Source organism: Pyxicephalus adspersus, chromosome 5, assembly GCF_032062135.1.
Source record: "Pyxicephalus adspersus chromosome 5, UCB_Pads_2.0, whole genome shotgun sequence".
Lineage (NCBI taxonomy): Eukaryota > Metazoa > Chordata > Amphibia > Anura > Pyxicephalidae > Pyxicephalus > Pyxicephalus adspersus.
In genome coordinates, this window is record NC_092862.1 from 20,693,858 (window position 1) to 20,711,979 (window position 18,122).

The window sequence follows — 18,122 nt, forward strand, 5'->3', positions numbered from 1 at the left end:
AAATACCTGATTACCTTTCCATGTTCCCTGCTACCAGAATATGCCCCATTCCTGCTCACACCACTCCAACCCTGGGCAATGCCAACCAACCCAGATAGTTCTATCCCCTTGAAGAATTGTTGCTCCTGCCAGCCCTACTTTTACCCCCTGGGATCCAAAGACTCCTGGCTCACTTTCCCAACAGTACTAGTACAGTTCTTCACATCATTGCTATACCAAGCTCACACTCGGAAGGACGCTGGACCCCTGGCCACTGCCACTGTGCTAGATTCTTCCCACCAGCAACACATCAACCTCTAATCTAATTCTCACCACTTTGCCAACCACCACTTTAATGTCACCACTATCAAGTATCCCTTCACCATCTTGCCACCATTGTACCATATATACCACCCCTGCACTCACCACCATTGTACCTGCCCCACCCATACTCAACCTATATGACTGCGATCACCCTTCTTCCTCACGTTACCTCGATCACCAAATCGGCCACTGCAACACTATAAATCTATCCATATGTAGACACACATTACCATGCCAAGTGTTACACATGTAAGGTTACCTGTACTATGAAAGCAGTAATGAGGGTAGATTACTAGTGTACAGTAATGTCTGTTGGCTCATAGCAGCTGTCTTTATTTATTTTTTTCCAATACTGATTAACTATTCCATTTTTTTCAATGTCTGCGGAGAGAAGCAGCTTTTTATATGAAAAAGCTTTTCCCCTGTTGATCTGATAATTGTTGGGGGGAAGAAATCTTAAGAATCAGCAGACAATGCAGTCCCACAAAATGAAGCAAAAGCTGAGAAGTCCTTGTACCTTGTGTAGTAGGGTAAATCTTCCAATCTAGCAACACCAACTAAAAAGCACAATAATGGCATGAATCTCAGAAAACTAGCAAGCAACAAGTATCGAGGGCACTAAGCTACCTTATGTGTTTGGCTGAACAAAATGAGGGCACATCTTTGTCACAGCAAAAACTGCAACTTATGAGGAGAGCTGTTGCTCGATTCAGTTGGGTGCAAAAAAAGTTGTGTTAAAAAAAAACATACGGGGTCCAACGTTTTATTCACACCTTTTACCAATTCTTTAAATAAAAAAATTGCCTCCCCAAAAGATTGATTCTATATCTACAAAATGGGCTCAAAGCAAAATATTTGTTATTTTCCCACCTGCCCTGTAAAAATAATTGTCCCTTCTTGCCAAAATAGAACTTCATTTGCATAAGTTGGTTCCTCTTGGTTGTCTCCACATTGAAGTTAAACCTTTTTACTTCCACAATAAGAATTACTATTGCAGCTGCAAGTTTGTTTACATTTTGTTCAGCATCCTTTTGGCTCCACAACAAAACTTTACAAGTTAGTATTGACCAGTGCAGTTTCATTTGCAGCTGAGCTGCCTCTCTAAAAGATGCACTGCTGTCAATCACCCATTCCTTCCCTGGCCTGTTACTGGCAATTCACAGAATACAAAACGTTTTGTGATTGGCCATTCTTGTCATATTGAGGATTGCAGCTGACAAGGACAGTATCCCTACCTTTCCCATTTGGCCATGGAAAAATTGCCTTGCATGAAACCAGTTCATGCTGCTAGCTGGGAACAAAAGGTGGTATTATGTGTTGATGCAGTGTCACTGGGTAAGGATATGTAGTGGGAAAGGTATATCTAGTGTGTGGCTATAGTAGTGTTGGCTTTGAGGTAGATGGAGTGAAATGCCTGCTCTGTAAGTGAGGGATGAGAGCACAGAAATGCATGGGATCCAAGGAGGCTTGGCAAACCCCATTCCCATCTCCCTTGCATTCTTGCCCAGGACTTTTGCAGCAGGAAGCCTGAAAGCTGCAAAGCCAGCCACAGCTCATACCGGTACTTAGCTGTGGATTTTAATTTTTCTTTACAGTTAAAACCCCCCCCCCCCCGATTTATTTCAGTATGAAAAAAAGTATTGGTAGTTTTATTATTATTATTCTAATCAACAGGATTTATATAGCGCCAACATATTACACAGCGCTGTACATGTTAAATAGGGATTAAAATGACATGCTTTTTAATCAAGTGGTGATGGACTCGGATTGAAATTGGCCACACTGGCACATTTTTACTGAAGGAGTTGTACTAAAGGGAGTACATGCAAGTCTGTTACTACAAGAACTAAGAATTTGCAGATTATACAACAATGTAAAATTGGCTAATACCAGCCCAAATCCAAATGGCTAAGCTAGACTCTAAAGCATAGGCTGTGATTGAGCAGCGGTGTGCTGCGAACAAAATTTAACTCTGAGAACAAAAGATCAATACTCAGGAATTGTGCAAATTCCCTATTTTTTTGGTTGTGTCTGTTTTTGTTCAAAATTAACTTGTTTTTGAGTTAATTGCAAAGCCTATCTTGTAATAAACAAGGCTGTGCATGCTCAGCATATGATGCCATGATAATATCCCATCACCCCCAGGGCTGCCAGGACTGAATGAACTCATGTGTGCATAAGCATATCATTCTGGCCCGCCCAATCAAGGCAGCAAAGGATCGGAAACTCGAAGGAAGACTAGGTGAAAATGGTGGCAACTGTGATGGAAAGAGGACATCTCTTTTCCTGTCTGCAATAAACTGCCTGGTCAAATTTTAGTTATAAGGTGTAGTTACATATTGCGTAAAATTGCCTTTGTGTGATGCTGTATGCTTAATAGAATTAATGATCATAGTTGTAATAATAACCTCAACAGGAAATCTTGTGGCAGAAAAATGGAACGGAACATAAAAGTAACTGCTGACCTCAAATCAACCACAAAATACAGGTAGTCCCTGATTTAAGGACATCTGACATACAGACAACTCCTAGATACAAACCAGGGTTCTCTGCTCCTTTGTGTTCAGGACAGAGGCTTGATGGGGGGAGGGGGGTGGTTTGCATGACTTGCAGAAGAACTCTGTAACTTTTTAATGACCAAGATTAACTGCAGTTGTTTTTTTGGATATCAAGGCATAGTTTGCTTCAGAAAATAATGAATGTCAAGGCTCCATAAATATTGTGTTTGCTTTGTTTGTGATTAACTCACAGTGACAATTTTATACAGTAACTGACACCATGCTGCCTAATAATATGTTGAGACAAACATCTGTCCTAATTGCATTTAATAAAATAATGTACCTGCTCTGACTTACATACAAATTCATCTTGAAAATAATCATACAGTCCCTATCTCGTATGTAACCCGGGGACACCAGTATAACAAAAAAAAAAAAAAAGCCCCCGATAATAGGTGCTCTTAATGCCCCTTCTATGCCTACTGTTCACAGGCCATGCTTTGCATTATGGCACAAATATCTTTGTGGCTAGCACTCTTGCCTTTGTGACACTGCAGTCCCAGGGTTAAAATTTCAACCAGGACACTATATGCAAGGAGTTTGTGCGTTCTTCCCCTGCTTATGTGGATTTTTTTCTGGGCATTCCAGTTTCCTCCCACATCCCTAAAAAAAAACAAAAAAAAACGTTATTTTACTCATACTATAATATACTGTAAGATAAATTTTAATTAAAAACAATGTACCGCTTTCAGACATTAAAATCCGGACAGAAATGAACAGCCCAGGACGGTAATAATATAAAAATATAAAAAGAATTTTACATTGCAGCTTTGTATAACAAGAACACACAACAGATCATTGCAAGGACAACCGCAGCATGGTGCTCATAGGAGATGCCAGCTATTTAAACCCCCTCCTCCCACGCTCCTCCCATTGACCCGCCCTCTTTATATGTTATAGTGCGATATGTCCCCGCGCCTTCACTGGTGCATCTCCTCCCACTTCCCCGCCCTCATTTTAATAATGCAATATGTCCCGCCCCTCTCCCTGTACCTCCCCGCCCTCTACGTTTTATAATACAATATGTCATCGCCCCTCCCGCCCACTGCCCCGTCCTCTATAGTTTATAACACACTCTGTCCACGCCCCTTGCTTTGAGTAGGCGGAGTTAGTGTGGTGACAGCCAATGTCGCTGTGGTGACGGTGTCAGTCCTGGTCAGGCGGAGGGTGAGCTCGGTTTGTTGCTGCGTTCTGAGTCTGCGCTATAATGGGGGACTCCGCACTTCCTCTGCCGGTGGATGACACGGGGGACAAAGTAAGTGACACCATGCTCATTTCATCAATAAATCCATAGCAGAGCCTCTTCTGTGTATATGAATGTATTCTATAGATGTCAGCCAGAGAAACAGCCAATTATAATACAAATACAGCAAAGATGTCAGCGGAGAGGCTTCATACAAGGTGCTATGACCAGGCATCAGTGGTGAGCCCAATATCCCCAGCACAATATACATCATCCTATGCAACAAACATTATTATAATTAATAAACAGGATTTATATAGCACCAACATATTATGCAGCGCTGTACATTAAGTAGGGGTTGCAAATGACAGACAGATACAGACACAGGAGGAGGAGAGGACCCTGCCCCGAAGAGCTTGCAATCAAGTTTATAAAGTGTCCTCATGTTCCATGTACAATGCAAGAAACACACGCTGGTGCATTAAACCAACGTAAATGTCAGGGTGAGTGATACAACGGGGAGGATTACTAAAGTAATATAGAATGTTCACTTAGCAAAGAGAGTTATCATATAGCTTAGTGAATGTGGTGTAAGTTTACAAAGAATAGCCAATCACATGCAAGGAAATGGATAAAAATATGACTTTAGCCTAATTACTGAAGTCAGTAGAGCGGTGTTTCTCAACATTTTAAACATGGGGAAACCTTGTAATTATTTTCAGGTCCCAGGGAACCCGGATTATATTTACTATATTCACAGCTCACAGTACATTAGTGTGGTGGTCAGTGGGAAGAATTCCTCTTACATTGCTGATCATTTGGTAAAATGTCACCCTTACAGATAGCCAAAATGATCATTGGTGTCACTGACTGAGAAATGAAAAGGAACCCCCAGCAACCCCTGGAGGAACCATAGGCTTCCATGGAACTCTGGTTGACAAACAATGATAAGGGTTTCGCCCTATTTGCTAAGCCAGGTTATAATTCCCTTGCAGGGTGATAATTAAGTGAACAGCTTTTAGTAATTCAGATCCATTGTCTAACAAAGCTTATAGCAATTACTAGAAACAATAGGGAGAGAAACTTGTTCCTGGGAGCTTACAATCTAAAGGGGTAATGCTAGGTACACACATCCAATGGTTCTCGTCTGATAATTGGCTCAGGGCCGATATCAGACGAGAATCTGGCGTATGTGTACAGCACCCATCGTCTGAACGACTCCTGGCGGATCTACAGACGATGAACGACGAACGATCATAATGTAAGGGAAGGGGGAGAGCGGCCAGCAGGGTGCCGCTTTGTTGTTCTCCCCCTCCCCTCTCCATAGAGCAGAATGGGGCTGTATGTACAACACTTGTTCATGCATCGTGCGGTTCTTATGATCTTTCACGATCCTTTCCAACGACATTTATTGCATGTGTGTACGTTGCTTTAGGCTAGGTACACACGTGCAATAAATATCAGAAAATTACCGATTAACAACTGATCAATGATTAATTATGAATATTTTGAATGATCATACAGTGCACGATTCTGTTTGATTATGCACGAATATATTTGAAGGATAAGATCATTCAAATATAATCCACCAATAATTGTACACACACTAGATACGATTGTATTTTACTGGAGAAAGTGTATCACAGGACAATCCACGATCACTACACCACCACACACACATAGATAGCATCCATTGTTGCCCAATCAGATCCGCCAGGATGGTCGTTTGTTTTCAGTGACATTCCTTGTTCATTGGCATCGTTGGCCTGTCGGTATTCACTTTTATTATTAACGATTATTGGACGATCAATCGTTAGTCGTTCATTTCCAATGATAATTATTGCATGTATGTACGTAGCCTAAGGAGGTAAGAAGAGGTAAGACAATAAAGAGTAAAATCCAGTGCAGGCATCAGATTTCTGTTGTTGGAAACAATCTTTCATAATTGTTTCAGATGATGGGTTAAAGAACAAGTGATCTACACACAGCACTATTCTGTCCTATGGAGAGGAGAGGGTGGATAACATGGCAACAGCATTTACTGTGCTCTCCTTCATAGGAAAGGAAGCAAATTGTCCCCATTCAGTTGTTCAATACCACTGGGGAACACATTTGTTGTTGAGTTAGATTTTACACTTGTTTTTTTACTAATTTTTGTGTGGTGAATCCCTAAATGACCCCAGTTTTTTGCTATTACATCCAGTTTTTACGATACAGGGTACCCTCCATTTTTGTCAAGAAACATACAAATTTTACATACAATGAAAAATAATGAAATATTAACTTGAATGTACTGTTTTTTCAAGTTTCTTTTGTTCAATTGCTATTGTTACTCTTTGACATTTTGTTAACAGTAAAACATTTGAAAAATAATCAGGTAAGCGGTTAAGGTACATATTTACATTTATAGCTTTTCCTGAAGTGCTCAGTGTTAGGACAATCCCGCCCGAAGCTCCAAGAATAGTCAGCCATCATATGTACATCCCCCATCTACCCCGATACTGTCCTTCCATGACCTTCAAATTTTGGTGAAATCGTTCACCTTGCTCATCACTGACTGCACCAAGGTTTTCCGGAAGGTTAGAAAGATGGCTGGCTGGATGCAGAAAATGCACCTTGATGCTTATATTGTAACCAAGCGTTTTGTAGCTCTCCAAGAGTTCATGGAGAATTTCTGTGTAATTATTTGCTTGTGTGCTTCCAAGAAAGTCCTTTACAATGGCTTTGAATGATAACCAAGCATTCTTTTTGACTTCTGGCGAATCTGTGGACCATCAAACATACCGGGCTTTATTTTTTCAAATGACAGGCTAGGAAATGCCAAAATTAGGTACTTGAAACAGTCTCCTTCAGTTGGCAAAACTTTAACGACCCAGTTTCATGTGCAGAGGCAGGAATATAATACTCTTTCTATCAACAAGTGGCTCATGTAGAATGTTTGGATCACCTGGTTTTAGGGCAGATCTTGGAGGCCAATTCCTTTCCACCCAATGCCTCTCATGAGTTCTGCTGTTCCACAGGCACAGATAACAGGGATACTTGGTGTATCCACGTTGCTGACCAGGAAGGAAGCATACCATTTTCAACACAGATGACCCAATTGTGTGGGTGATATTGCAACAACTCAATGGCCCTGATTTATGAAAGCTCTCCAAGGCTGGGGAGAACACACTTTCATCAGTGAAGCTGGGTGATCCAGCAAACCTGGAGTGGATCTGATCCAGGATTAAAAACGTTTGCTAGCTAATGATTTTTAAAAATCTATTGCATGTTTTCTGGATCACCCAGCTTCACTTTTGAAAGTGTTTTCTCTCCAGCCTGGGAGAGCTTTCATAAATCAGACCCAATGACTCTCTATGTCTGCATATTCTTCACAAAGAGAAACTGAATGGCGAATTGGGACTGATCCAAATATTTTGCCATTGTGAAGGAGGACACACTTTAAGCTCAGCTTTGAGCTATCGACTAATAGTCGCCATTCAGTTGAGTTATAGATTGGAATTCCCAATTCTTCCATTAAACCAGGTATGTTATGGCAATACACAAAGCCACAGTCAGTTCTAAAGTACTGCAGAAATGGTTTGATAGTATGATACCTTTACTTTTTCAAGTAAGTTTTTCTCACGCAGTCTTGATGCTAGGAGTTCTGAAGCCTTCTTCGATAGTCCCAAATCACTCAACTCATTCTGATCAAACCCCTTACAGATGAGTCCTCTTTAATTTCAAACTCTTCATCATTGTTGTCACCTAGTTCATCACCATATTAATGTTCTTCAAGAGAGGGTAGTGTAACGCAAACCGGTACTGGGTTTTTATCTGAATGAGCCACTGGGCGTATAGCCGATGGTAGACTAGGATACTCTGTTACATTTATTTTTCTTGTCATATCCTGAAGTTTTCACTATACAAAAGTAACAGTGACTGAAATAATCTCCTGGCTCTCGGCAAACCATAGGTATACCAAATGGCATCTTATCACGTGTTCCCTTTGTCCACATCTGTAAACCCTCGACACACTGTTTCCACACTTTATGTGGGGCCAAAGACTTATCCTGATCACCAAGTTTAACTTTCAGATATGCCAAATAGGCTTGCTCTACAAATGTGCTGATGTTTCCCCTTTGACTGGAATGGTGAAACTGCCACAGATATACCAAAATGAATCAGGGTTGCTTAGGCGATTACAACGGGAAACACCAGAGCTAGACATGATCTGAAAGAAAGGAAATACGTTGTGTACATAGAAAAATAAATTTTGCTTATTCACTACGTAGAGCAGCACACAACCTCTAACCACACTGTCTTTGCGTGTAAATGAATAGCCTATACAAATCCACGCTACAGTAATCACATTAATATAAGCGGGTGAGAAAAAAACTGTTGTGATAGAGGACAAATAACTGCACTTTCAGAATCAGCATACCTATTTTAGTGTAAATAAGCGTAAAAAAGGAAGTCAACAAAAAAATTTGTTCAAAATTGTTCCCCAGTTGGATGAACAGTAGAAAATTTGGATAAGGGGGAAAGCTCCTAGGGTATAAAAAAAAAAATAAAATATACACACACACACATTGTATAAGGGTGGCAGGGTCCCAGGTTCTAGACTCGGCTAGGACACTATCTGCATGGAGTTTGCAGGTTCTCCCCATAATTGCATAATTGCGTGGGTTTCCTCCGGGTACTCCAGTTTCCTCCCACATTCGAAAAATATGCAGTTAGGGTAATTGGCTTCCCCTCAAAATTGACCTTAGACTTTTAAATACATATGACTATGGTAGGGACATTAGATTGTGAGCCCACTTTATGGGACAGCTCGTGATATGACTATGGACTTTGTACAGCGCTGCGTAGTATGTCGACGCTATATAAATACTGTGTAATAGTAATAATATTAATAATAGTATCTGCGAAATGCATCAAACATCATTGAGACCATAGTCCGTGTTTCTCAACTGCCATTAACAACAGGTTTCTATGATATTGTATATGCACAATTTTAATATTTATGTGTCTTTTGTTTAGTTCTAATAAAGTTATTGTTTAGCTTTTTAGAAAATGTATGTGAAAGTGTAACTGTGCCTAAAAAGTCCCAAAAAGTTTTGTTGGATTTGCAATATATGGGGATGTGGCCTTTTTACAGGAAGGGTGAAAACACCCTATTTTTTGAGAATTTCCAACATGACGTTATGATTTTTAAAAATAAATTTTTGTTATTTTGTATAATTTGTTGGATTGATAATTAGAACAACCTTCCTCTTTTTTTTCCTTCAACATGTATTGCATGAGAAGGTTTTACAGCCGAAATGAAAACTAGTTGCGGTTACCAAACAAGAAAGGAATCTGAGATCAATGTAATTGCCTGTAAGGTATAAGAAAAAAAAAAATCTGTACATTATATAAAATTTTTTCCCAATGTGAAAGATAATACTTCAATTAAAGAAGAATGGGAAAAAAAAAAACATTCTCACAACAGTTATGAAGGTATTGATTAAATACCGTACAGCAGAATTGAAACATCACAAGTAGTAGAATTACCTTTTAATTTACAGGCGACCCAATATCCAGGTTTAAATTAATTGCTAAGCTTTTAGCCTTTTCCTTAAAATGGCGTTAAGCTTAGCAAAAATATTTATTAAAAGAATAAAGAAAATTAAATGTTTTTTTATATTTTTTGTGAATGTTATCCATAGGCGTTTAGTAATTTTGTTCATTGTATGGAATGATTATTGCACTTTTGTATGTATAGTTTTAGAGATTATGGATATGTTAAGAATTTTTGTTTTTTTGGTTTGATATAAAGAATAAATACAGTCTTGTATAAATAGAATGTAAGGCCCTGGTCCAGAACCAGTACTCACCAAAAGCCCGTCCCCCAATCTAATGCCGTAGCCTTCACCCATAGCAAGCCCCCAATACGGCCGCGGGAGTCTGGTTGTGTCTCCCAGCACACTGTTTGCTTCTGGACAAAATTTACAAGGGGTGGGGTCTGGGGAAGGGCTGACAGAGGACCAGGAACCCACAGATTAGGCAGTACACAGTTCTGCAAAGCCAAACCCAGAGTATAAAGCCAAAGTCATACACTGTTGATCAGTCCACCAGACGAGGTACAGAGGGAGTAGCATAAGCAGAGTCAGGAACACAGGAAAAAGATCGGTTCAGGCTGCATACAATCAACAGGTCAGAAGCAGGCAATAGTCAGCAACAGTAAATCACAAGAACCACACTCCAGCATGGGTCAGCCCAGCTAAACACTACAAAAGGCACTGGAATCTGGGATCAGAGGGACTATAAGGACCCAGCAGCCAATGGCAGTGTGGAATTGATCAGGAACCATTCTGCTCATCAGCTGCAGCACAGCTCCAAATCCCCTTCAGCTGTGCAGCCTTGGTGCAGGGGATGCCGAAGGGGAAAACACAGCTAAAGGGAAACAAGGATGCTGCAAGCACTAATTCCTAGATCTCCTGTAACCACCGCCACAGGAGGGAATAAGCCTGGTGCATTCTAATAAGGTGGAAACCCACTTGTTTGTCAGCCAGAATTGCATGTCCTAACATGGGAGGTTGTGGCGCTCCACGTATCTCCCTGTGAAATTATATGGTATGCTCGGCGCCCGACTTTGGCCCTGAACGAATGACTCGACTTCTGGCGGGGTGGAGCTTGCGGCAACCTTGTGGGACTCTCATATATTGGGAGGCATTAGGGAGGCAGATGGCTGGCAATGGTTGAGGCTCCTATATTTTATAGGAAATACATCTTGGGTAGCTGGAATTGAATAGAAAGCAAGAAAATAATTTTATATGAGGTGGTTTAGGAGTTTGTGGGAATAACTCCAGGGGTATATCTAGGCTTACATAGTTGGTTATACCATTTAAAAGTTAAGAGGTTTTTTGGGGGGGGGGGTTTACTTGTTACTTTAGTTTATTCATTCCACCTAATTGTAATTTATAAATTTCAGGGAGTTTTTGTCCCATTGGGGATTTACTTCTTAATCAAAAGTACCCTAAGTGCCACATTTTGTCTGGTTCTTTCTGGTGCACCATTTTTTTGGGGGGAAGTCCCACAAGCCTCACTGGTTGTCCTTAATCCAGTAGGATTATATTTTGCTGAATTATAAATTTTTTGTACCTCTAAATTATTGTGTTAATTTGTTATGTTTTTGTGCTTGTAATAGGAATTGTTATAATGTGTTGAATTGTAGGTCCCATGTCTATTATTCTGAAGAATCAGACATAGTATCTGCGAAACATCATTGAGACCATAATCAGTGTTTCTTCATTGCCATTGACAACATGTTTCTATGATATTGTATATGCACAATATTATTATTTATGTGTGTATTGTTTAGTTCTAAAGTTACTATTCAGCTTTTTAGGAAATGTATGTGGAAGTGTAGTTGAGCCTAAAAAGTCCCCAAAAAATGTATCTGGTTTTGTTGGATTTGCATGCAGTTGTTTTAGACTTTTTGGCCAGCATCAGTGCCATGTATGGAATCCATGGGTTCTATGGGGTAGGGATTATGACCAACCAGACAGTAAAACCCTACCTAAGGTGAGATTAAGGTTAAGGTGAAAAAGGAAAAAAAGTGCAAAAAGGTATGTTTTGCACAGCTCCATTTACTATCCTGAAATAAGTAATAATTTTCATTTGATGGAATGACATGGTTAAGCAATACAGTCCATCCACTTGGCCAAGCCTGTGATAAGTGGACTGATAATGTCATCCTTATAATGTAAAATAAATCTAATATTTTTTTTGTAAACACTGATGTATAAATATTTGGTGATTTTATATCTGACTTGTGCTTTACAGATATGGTAATATCATTTGGTAACGTAAATTATGTCAATCCTGTCATTTGCAGAATGGGATTAATGGTTACAGTGAGAGTAATCGCAACAACATCGAGGATGAGCCTCTTCTTAGAAGAAATTCACGGCGTTTTGTCATTTTTCCAATCCAGTACCCTGATATTTGGAAGATGTATAAGAAGGCGCAGGCCTCATTCTGGACGGTAGAGGAGGTAAGTGATAATCAGTCATCCTCTAATCTCTTCATCTATCAGCCATTGAAACCTACAAATCACATCCCCACTGGCCTCTTTAGGCACTGTGGAGCAGTTCACCTTCAAGTTCAACAAAAAATCACAAAAAAACAAACACCTTCTCTCAACAGCTCAGCACTCCTCCTCCTCTCTCCTGGTGCACCTCTACTGTAGATACAATAGGACAGGATTCCACCTTTTTAGGATGGGGGAACCCATGTAATAACTTTCAGGTCCTCAGGGAAGCTCTGCTATATTTACTTTAGGCTCACAGTACATTAGTGTGGTGATTAGTGGGAAGAAGTTATCCTTACAGATATCTGCGGGTCAGTGAAAAGAATGTTACCCTTACAGCCAAAAAGATCACTGGTGTGAGTTAAACTGACCTGAGACGCACAAATTGCTCATTGCTCAAGGAACACCTAGCAACTTTTGGAGGAACCCTAGGGTTCCCTTTCTCCACTAAGTAGCCAATCACTAGACTTAAGTACTGTCTCATGGGAGTAATCTTGAGTAATTCTTTCACATGGAACAGGGTTTAATGGGAGCTATGGTAGAGGGCCTTAGCCCTGGGTAAGCGTTTGAGCATTGAGAACAGCCTCATGGTTGCAGGGTAAGTTTCTAAACTCAAACACAGAGCAATGTCTCTTCACCTCAAGGGTCTAAGCTGGATAAGCCCTGGCAAAAAGTATTTTCTCCTGGAAGCAGAGCTAAAGCCTTAGTCCTTGACATTGTGCACTGTCTCAAAATAGAAAACGTAAGTACCTTGGCTCTGGATAAGCCTTGACATGAATCACTGTCTCAAGGGAGAGGGAGTAAGGTGCTTGGCTCTGGTTGGGCCCTGACGTGAAGCACTGTCCAACGGGAGAGAGGGTATGGTCCTTGACTTGTGGGTAAACCCTGACACGGAACATAGCTTCATGGCACAGAGTGTATGGTCCTCAGCTCTGGGTAAGCTTTGACATGGAGCACTGTCTCATGGGATAGGGTATATGGTCCATAGCTATGTGTAAGCCTTGACATGAAGCACTGTCTTTTGGGTGAGTGGGTATGATCCATAGCTCCGGGTAAGTCTTATAATAAAACATTGTCTCATGAGAAGGAGAAAGTGTAAATCCTTGACTCTGGGTAAACCCTTACATAGAGCACTGTCCCATGGGAGCAGTGGTAGGGTCCTTAGTTCTGGGTAAGCTTTGACATGGAGCAGTCCTATAGGTAAGGGGGTCAGGTGCTTGTCTCTGGGTAACCTCTGTCTTGTTAGATCGGCAGTACAGCACTGGAGCACTGTCTCATTGGAAAAGAAGTATGGTCCTTAGCTCTGGGTAAGCTTTGACATGGAGCACTGTCCCATGGAATAGGGGGTATATTCTGTACCCCTGGGTAAGCCCTGACATTAGGTAAGATAAATCTGAGTGAGTTTTAAGAACGTTTATATGGCATCAAGTCCTGAAATGCATTTTGTGCTGCTGCAAGTAACTATCAGATCAATATGTCGATGTGCAGCTCCTTGAGGTCCTCGTCCTAAAATCACCAAACAAGGTCTAGGCTGTGCAAAAAGGTCTCAAGGTCCTAGGTCTAGGCTGTGTAATAAGGTGTCAACATCTACTCATATGGAGGTTAAGCCCCCTCACTTCCAATCCCTGTGCTCCACTCATTTTGTAGTACCAAATGCTAGAACTTGATTAAGTAGTATCAAGAAGTATATGCACTATCATTTGACAACTGCCCATGTCAGAAATGGGCAGTTGGGCAGAAATCCAGGCCCCATGCACAACCCTGGTTTAGGATCCCCACAGGGGCACATGGATTGATTTGAAGACAAACACGAGTATTTCTGCACAATTGTTACCTTGCAAATATGAAGAACAGGCCCCTTTATAATGCAGGTTTCTGTAGAAACATATTGAGGGAAACTTTTTTGCTGCGCTGCCATGCAATGGTAATCTGAACAGTTTATTATGAAACTATCCGGAAGGATAAACCATGCCGTGCAGTGCAAGCTAACACAGAGCTGTAACCAAGTATTACTGTATGTAGTCTACTACAAGGTTTCCTTCCTGGAGATGCTGCCAGCAACAGTACTTCTTGTTTCAAGCTGACAACACTAAGCCAATGCCTTGCAGTCAGCAGCAATGTTGTCAGCATTATGTGCACATTCATTTAGCTGCAGTGCTGCCTATGGGGCATGTGCATGTCTAGTCCGAAGATCTTCCATCATCTCACTACATAAAGAAGGGTCAGGGCTTCCCCAGTGCAGAAGACCTTGAAAAATGTTATGCAAAAACTGAGGAAATGTTTCTTTGCTTTGGTACTCTGGGTTGGCTATATGTGTGAAATGCGCAGCTCTTCACTGAAATAATTTCTGCTGAAATATAAAAACCAAATCATTTTCTCTGTGGTTTTATTGTTTGAACGATGCACCTGCAGATCAACTGCCGTTACCGGCCCAAGAAGCCACAGACAGTTAGTCTCCCGTTTCATGAAAACATAAAAACCTCTAAATCATTGTAATAAAACATCTGGTGCAACTGTGATACAGCTATAAATATATATAAAATAAATGAGAACTAATGGAAATGATTTTTTTTACATATTAGGTGGATTTATCCAAAGACTTGGTGCACTGGGAGAAGCTGAAGGCGGATGAGAAGTATTTTATTTCCCATATACTGGCATTCTTTGCAGCCAGCGATGGCATCGTGAATGAGAATCTGGTATGTGGTTTATAGGTATATATGTCTGGGTGTATGTATCAGCATTGTATATCCGGAGCCTGAACTGTTCCTAACCTGCACTTTACTTAATCTATCATGCTAATGTCATACAAAATAGAAAAGCCTTTACAATCATTTAAAACGACAATGAAATCAAATTACATAGTGATGTGGTGTGTGGTCTCATACATATGTTCTACGCGTTTCGCAGTCTGTTTCATCAGGAACAACGAGATCTACAATTTTAACAACTTATTACCAATCACAATACTTTTTTACCAGATTCACATACAATGACAATCCTTAATAATAATAATAATAATAATAATAATTATTACACAGTAACAAAATCATCTATTTTACAAAATTAAATGACTTACATCTATGGTCATATGCAATAAGTGGGTCTGCATAGAACGGGGCAGCTCTTTCACAGGAAGGTAAGTTCGGAGGGATCAGTAAAAACACAGCAGCAGCAATGTTTTCTGTGTTTTTAATAATGTCGAAGTGTAAGTACAGTACAGAGTATTAATGCTTATAAAGTCCCAAGGTTTGCTTTTCCATTTTGTAGTTCTAATTAGGGATGTGGCATTAGATATGTTCATTAAGGGAAGAGGTATAATTGCGATGCTAACGTCATAACTAGCATTGTATCCTGTGTGTAGGTGGAGCGATTCAGCCAGGAGGTACAGGTACCTGAAGCTCGATGCTTTTACGGCTTCCAGATTCTAATTGAGAATGTTCATTCTGAAATGTACAGCTTGCTTATCGAGACCTACATTAAAGATCCACACAGGAGGTGAGTGTACTTACATTGACTGCTCGACAAAATGGAATATATTATTTGTTTTCCTGTTATTTACCTTTCCCAGAACCTTTACATAATGCAGGACACCCATCGGCATCGGAAAATAGGAAATGTTAATCTATGTGTGAAAATGATGTACCATTCTCCCTGAACCTTCTTTTTTTACAACTTGAGCCCAATGGCATTGTCATCTTGAAAAATGTCTCTGAGTCACCTGTAAGCATATTAGAACTCAGCACAGAGACCACTGCTTCCCCACCAAGTGTCCCACTTTATAGTATACTGGCAGGGTAAAGGCTTTTCTACTCAGGATGTGGTTGATTTAACTAAAACAAAAAAGACTTTGTGCACCTTTTGTTTAGATGGCACCTGGAATGTATTTAGCTAATTTAAAATAACAGTTTGTGTTTGTACATTCATGATTTACATATAATAAAATTACAGGGGAGGGGACCCTAATGGCTGCAGTAACTGCGTGAGAAAAGGAATTCGGAGTGATCTTCCCAGTAGAATCCTGCAGACAATTAATTTGTCTGGTATTTCTTAGTTTTTTGATGGATTATAGGAGACTAAAAATCTGTGTCAGATGATTAATATTTGTGTCCTTGTTGTGAAGAATAGCCCTTACTTTTTGTCTTAGTGACACAACAGGATGTCTTGGTTAAAGTCTACACTCGGGGCATGGACAGTAGGTAAATCATGACAAGAGTTTTTAAAGTTTGTCTACTGCATCCAAACCTAAAAAAAGTTTTAATTAGAATTGAAATACTTCCTTTCCTTTGTTCTTTTAGGGATTTCCTGTTTAACGCCATTGAAACAACGCCTTGTGTTAAGAAGAAAGCAGAGTGGGCTTTGTGCTGGATATCAGACAGGAAAGCTACATTTGGTATGTAATAAATGTGAAATTATCAGGTCTTTGGTGTCTTATGTTATCATAGGTAATGGCACCCATACATGTTCAAAGGAAGCAATATCAAGGCCATCATTGCTGAGCTCTGAAGATGTCAGCGATATGTCCATCACTGACCTCATTATTCTCTGTGTCATTATCTACAAGCATGCATTCAAATCAGAACTCCCGATCTGCGTACTTGTTTGCCTTGGTGACCCTGAAAGTCTTCAAACCACTGGGTCAGCATGATGGTCAGGCAGCTAACATTTTTAGAAGGTCAGGAATGGAATTCTAACAATTTATTTGCAGTCCAAGCAGCTGTTACATGGAATGGTTGGCTGAAGTTGCTTCAAAGCAGTTACAAAAGTAACATGTCTTTATTGGTCACATTTTATACCATGGAAGTCAGCTAAAATGTGACTGACATTGATACCTGGAAGATTTGAACATACGTCTTTTAAATATTCTGTAAGAGGGATCATGTGCTCTCCTTGTTTGGTGATTTTAGGACTTCTCATTTCGTATGTTTATATAGTGCTGAAATATTACGCAATGCTTTACTATGTCTGCATCAAAATATAATTTTACAATATTTTTGATGAAATGAACAGGAACATCATTTCAAAAACTCAGATTTTGTCCTGCAGGAAGGAAGAACAAACCCTTGGGTACAATAAAGCAGACATATCCCTATAGGGACAAAGTATCATGCCTGACCTTACATACCATAAATGATAAATTTGGATATAAATAATTGTAAGAAAACAACACAATTTACAATTCCTGTATTGTTTTTGTTGTTGCTACATGCCATGGCAGGCTATGATAAAGTTTGGCCACTTGTACTATAAAGAATCTTTACCTAAGCTAATGTTGAAATGTTCCTGCATATGTAACTATTGTCTCCTTGTGTGCCCAGAGCATATAAGGTTTCTCTTTCTTTTAATTGCCCCACTTATCTTATTATTATTACACAGTATTTATATAGTGGCACTGTACAAAGTCCATAGACATGTCACTAGCTGTCCCTCAAAGGGGCTCACAATCTAATGTCCCTACCATAGTCATATGTCATTAATACAGTCTAAGGTCATTTTGGGGGGAAGCCATTTAACCTAACTGCATGTTTTATGGAATGTGGGAGGAAACAGGAGTACTGGGAGGAAACTGAAAGAAACCCATATTTTTAGAGATCTGATACTTGATATGTAGACTGACTTGTTGTATTGTGTTTCAGGAGAACGAGTGGTGGCGTTTGCTGCAGTGGAAGGAATCTTCTTCTCCGGATCTTTTGCTGCTATTTTCTGGTTGAAGAAGAGAGGTCTGATGCCCGGTCTCACCTTCTCGAATGAGCTCATCAGCCGGGACGAGGTAACCTCACTTCTGTAAACTGGCCAGTCCTAAACTAATAAAATATCAGTATCTGCAACAAACAAAACAGAACATTGGGCAAGTGAGATGACTGGCCTAGAGGGGCAGACAAACAATAGGGTGATTGAGGGAAGGGAATGCAGAGAGGAGCTAGAAGTGGGGGCAAGGGAGTACGGGCCATGGTTGGTGTAGTCTTGAGTGTAAATTATTTATTTTTAATACAATTGTGTTATGTAATTGTAAAACCGTATT

The 18,122-nt window shown here is 40.1% G+C and overlaps 1 protein-coding gene across 1 annotated transcript in view; it reads left to right on the forward strand.

The window, feature by feature from the left end:
* Positions 1-3,983: 3,983 nt before the first annotated feature.
* RRM2B (ribonucleotide reductase regulatory TP53 inducible subunit M2B) overlaps positions 3,984-18,122 on the forward strand; it is a 23,956-nt gene continuing 9,817 nt past the window's right edge. Inside the window, exons 1-6 of the mRNA XM_072410819.1 lie at positions 3,984-4,116; positions 11,906-12,064; positions 14,683-14,799; positions 15,465-15,598; positions 16,399-16,493; positions 17,737-17,870. Of these exons, the coding sequence (XP_072266920.1) occupies positions 4,069-4,116; positions 11,906-12,064; positions 14,683-14,799; positions 15,465-15,598; positions 16,399-16,493; positions 17,737-17,870 (687 nt within the window). The 5' untranslated portion in view covers positions 3,984-4,068. The remainder of the gene's footprint in view (positions 4,117-11,905; positions 12,065-14,682; positions 14,800-15,464; positions 15,599-16,398; positions 16,494-17,736; positions 17,871-18,122) is intronic.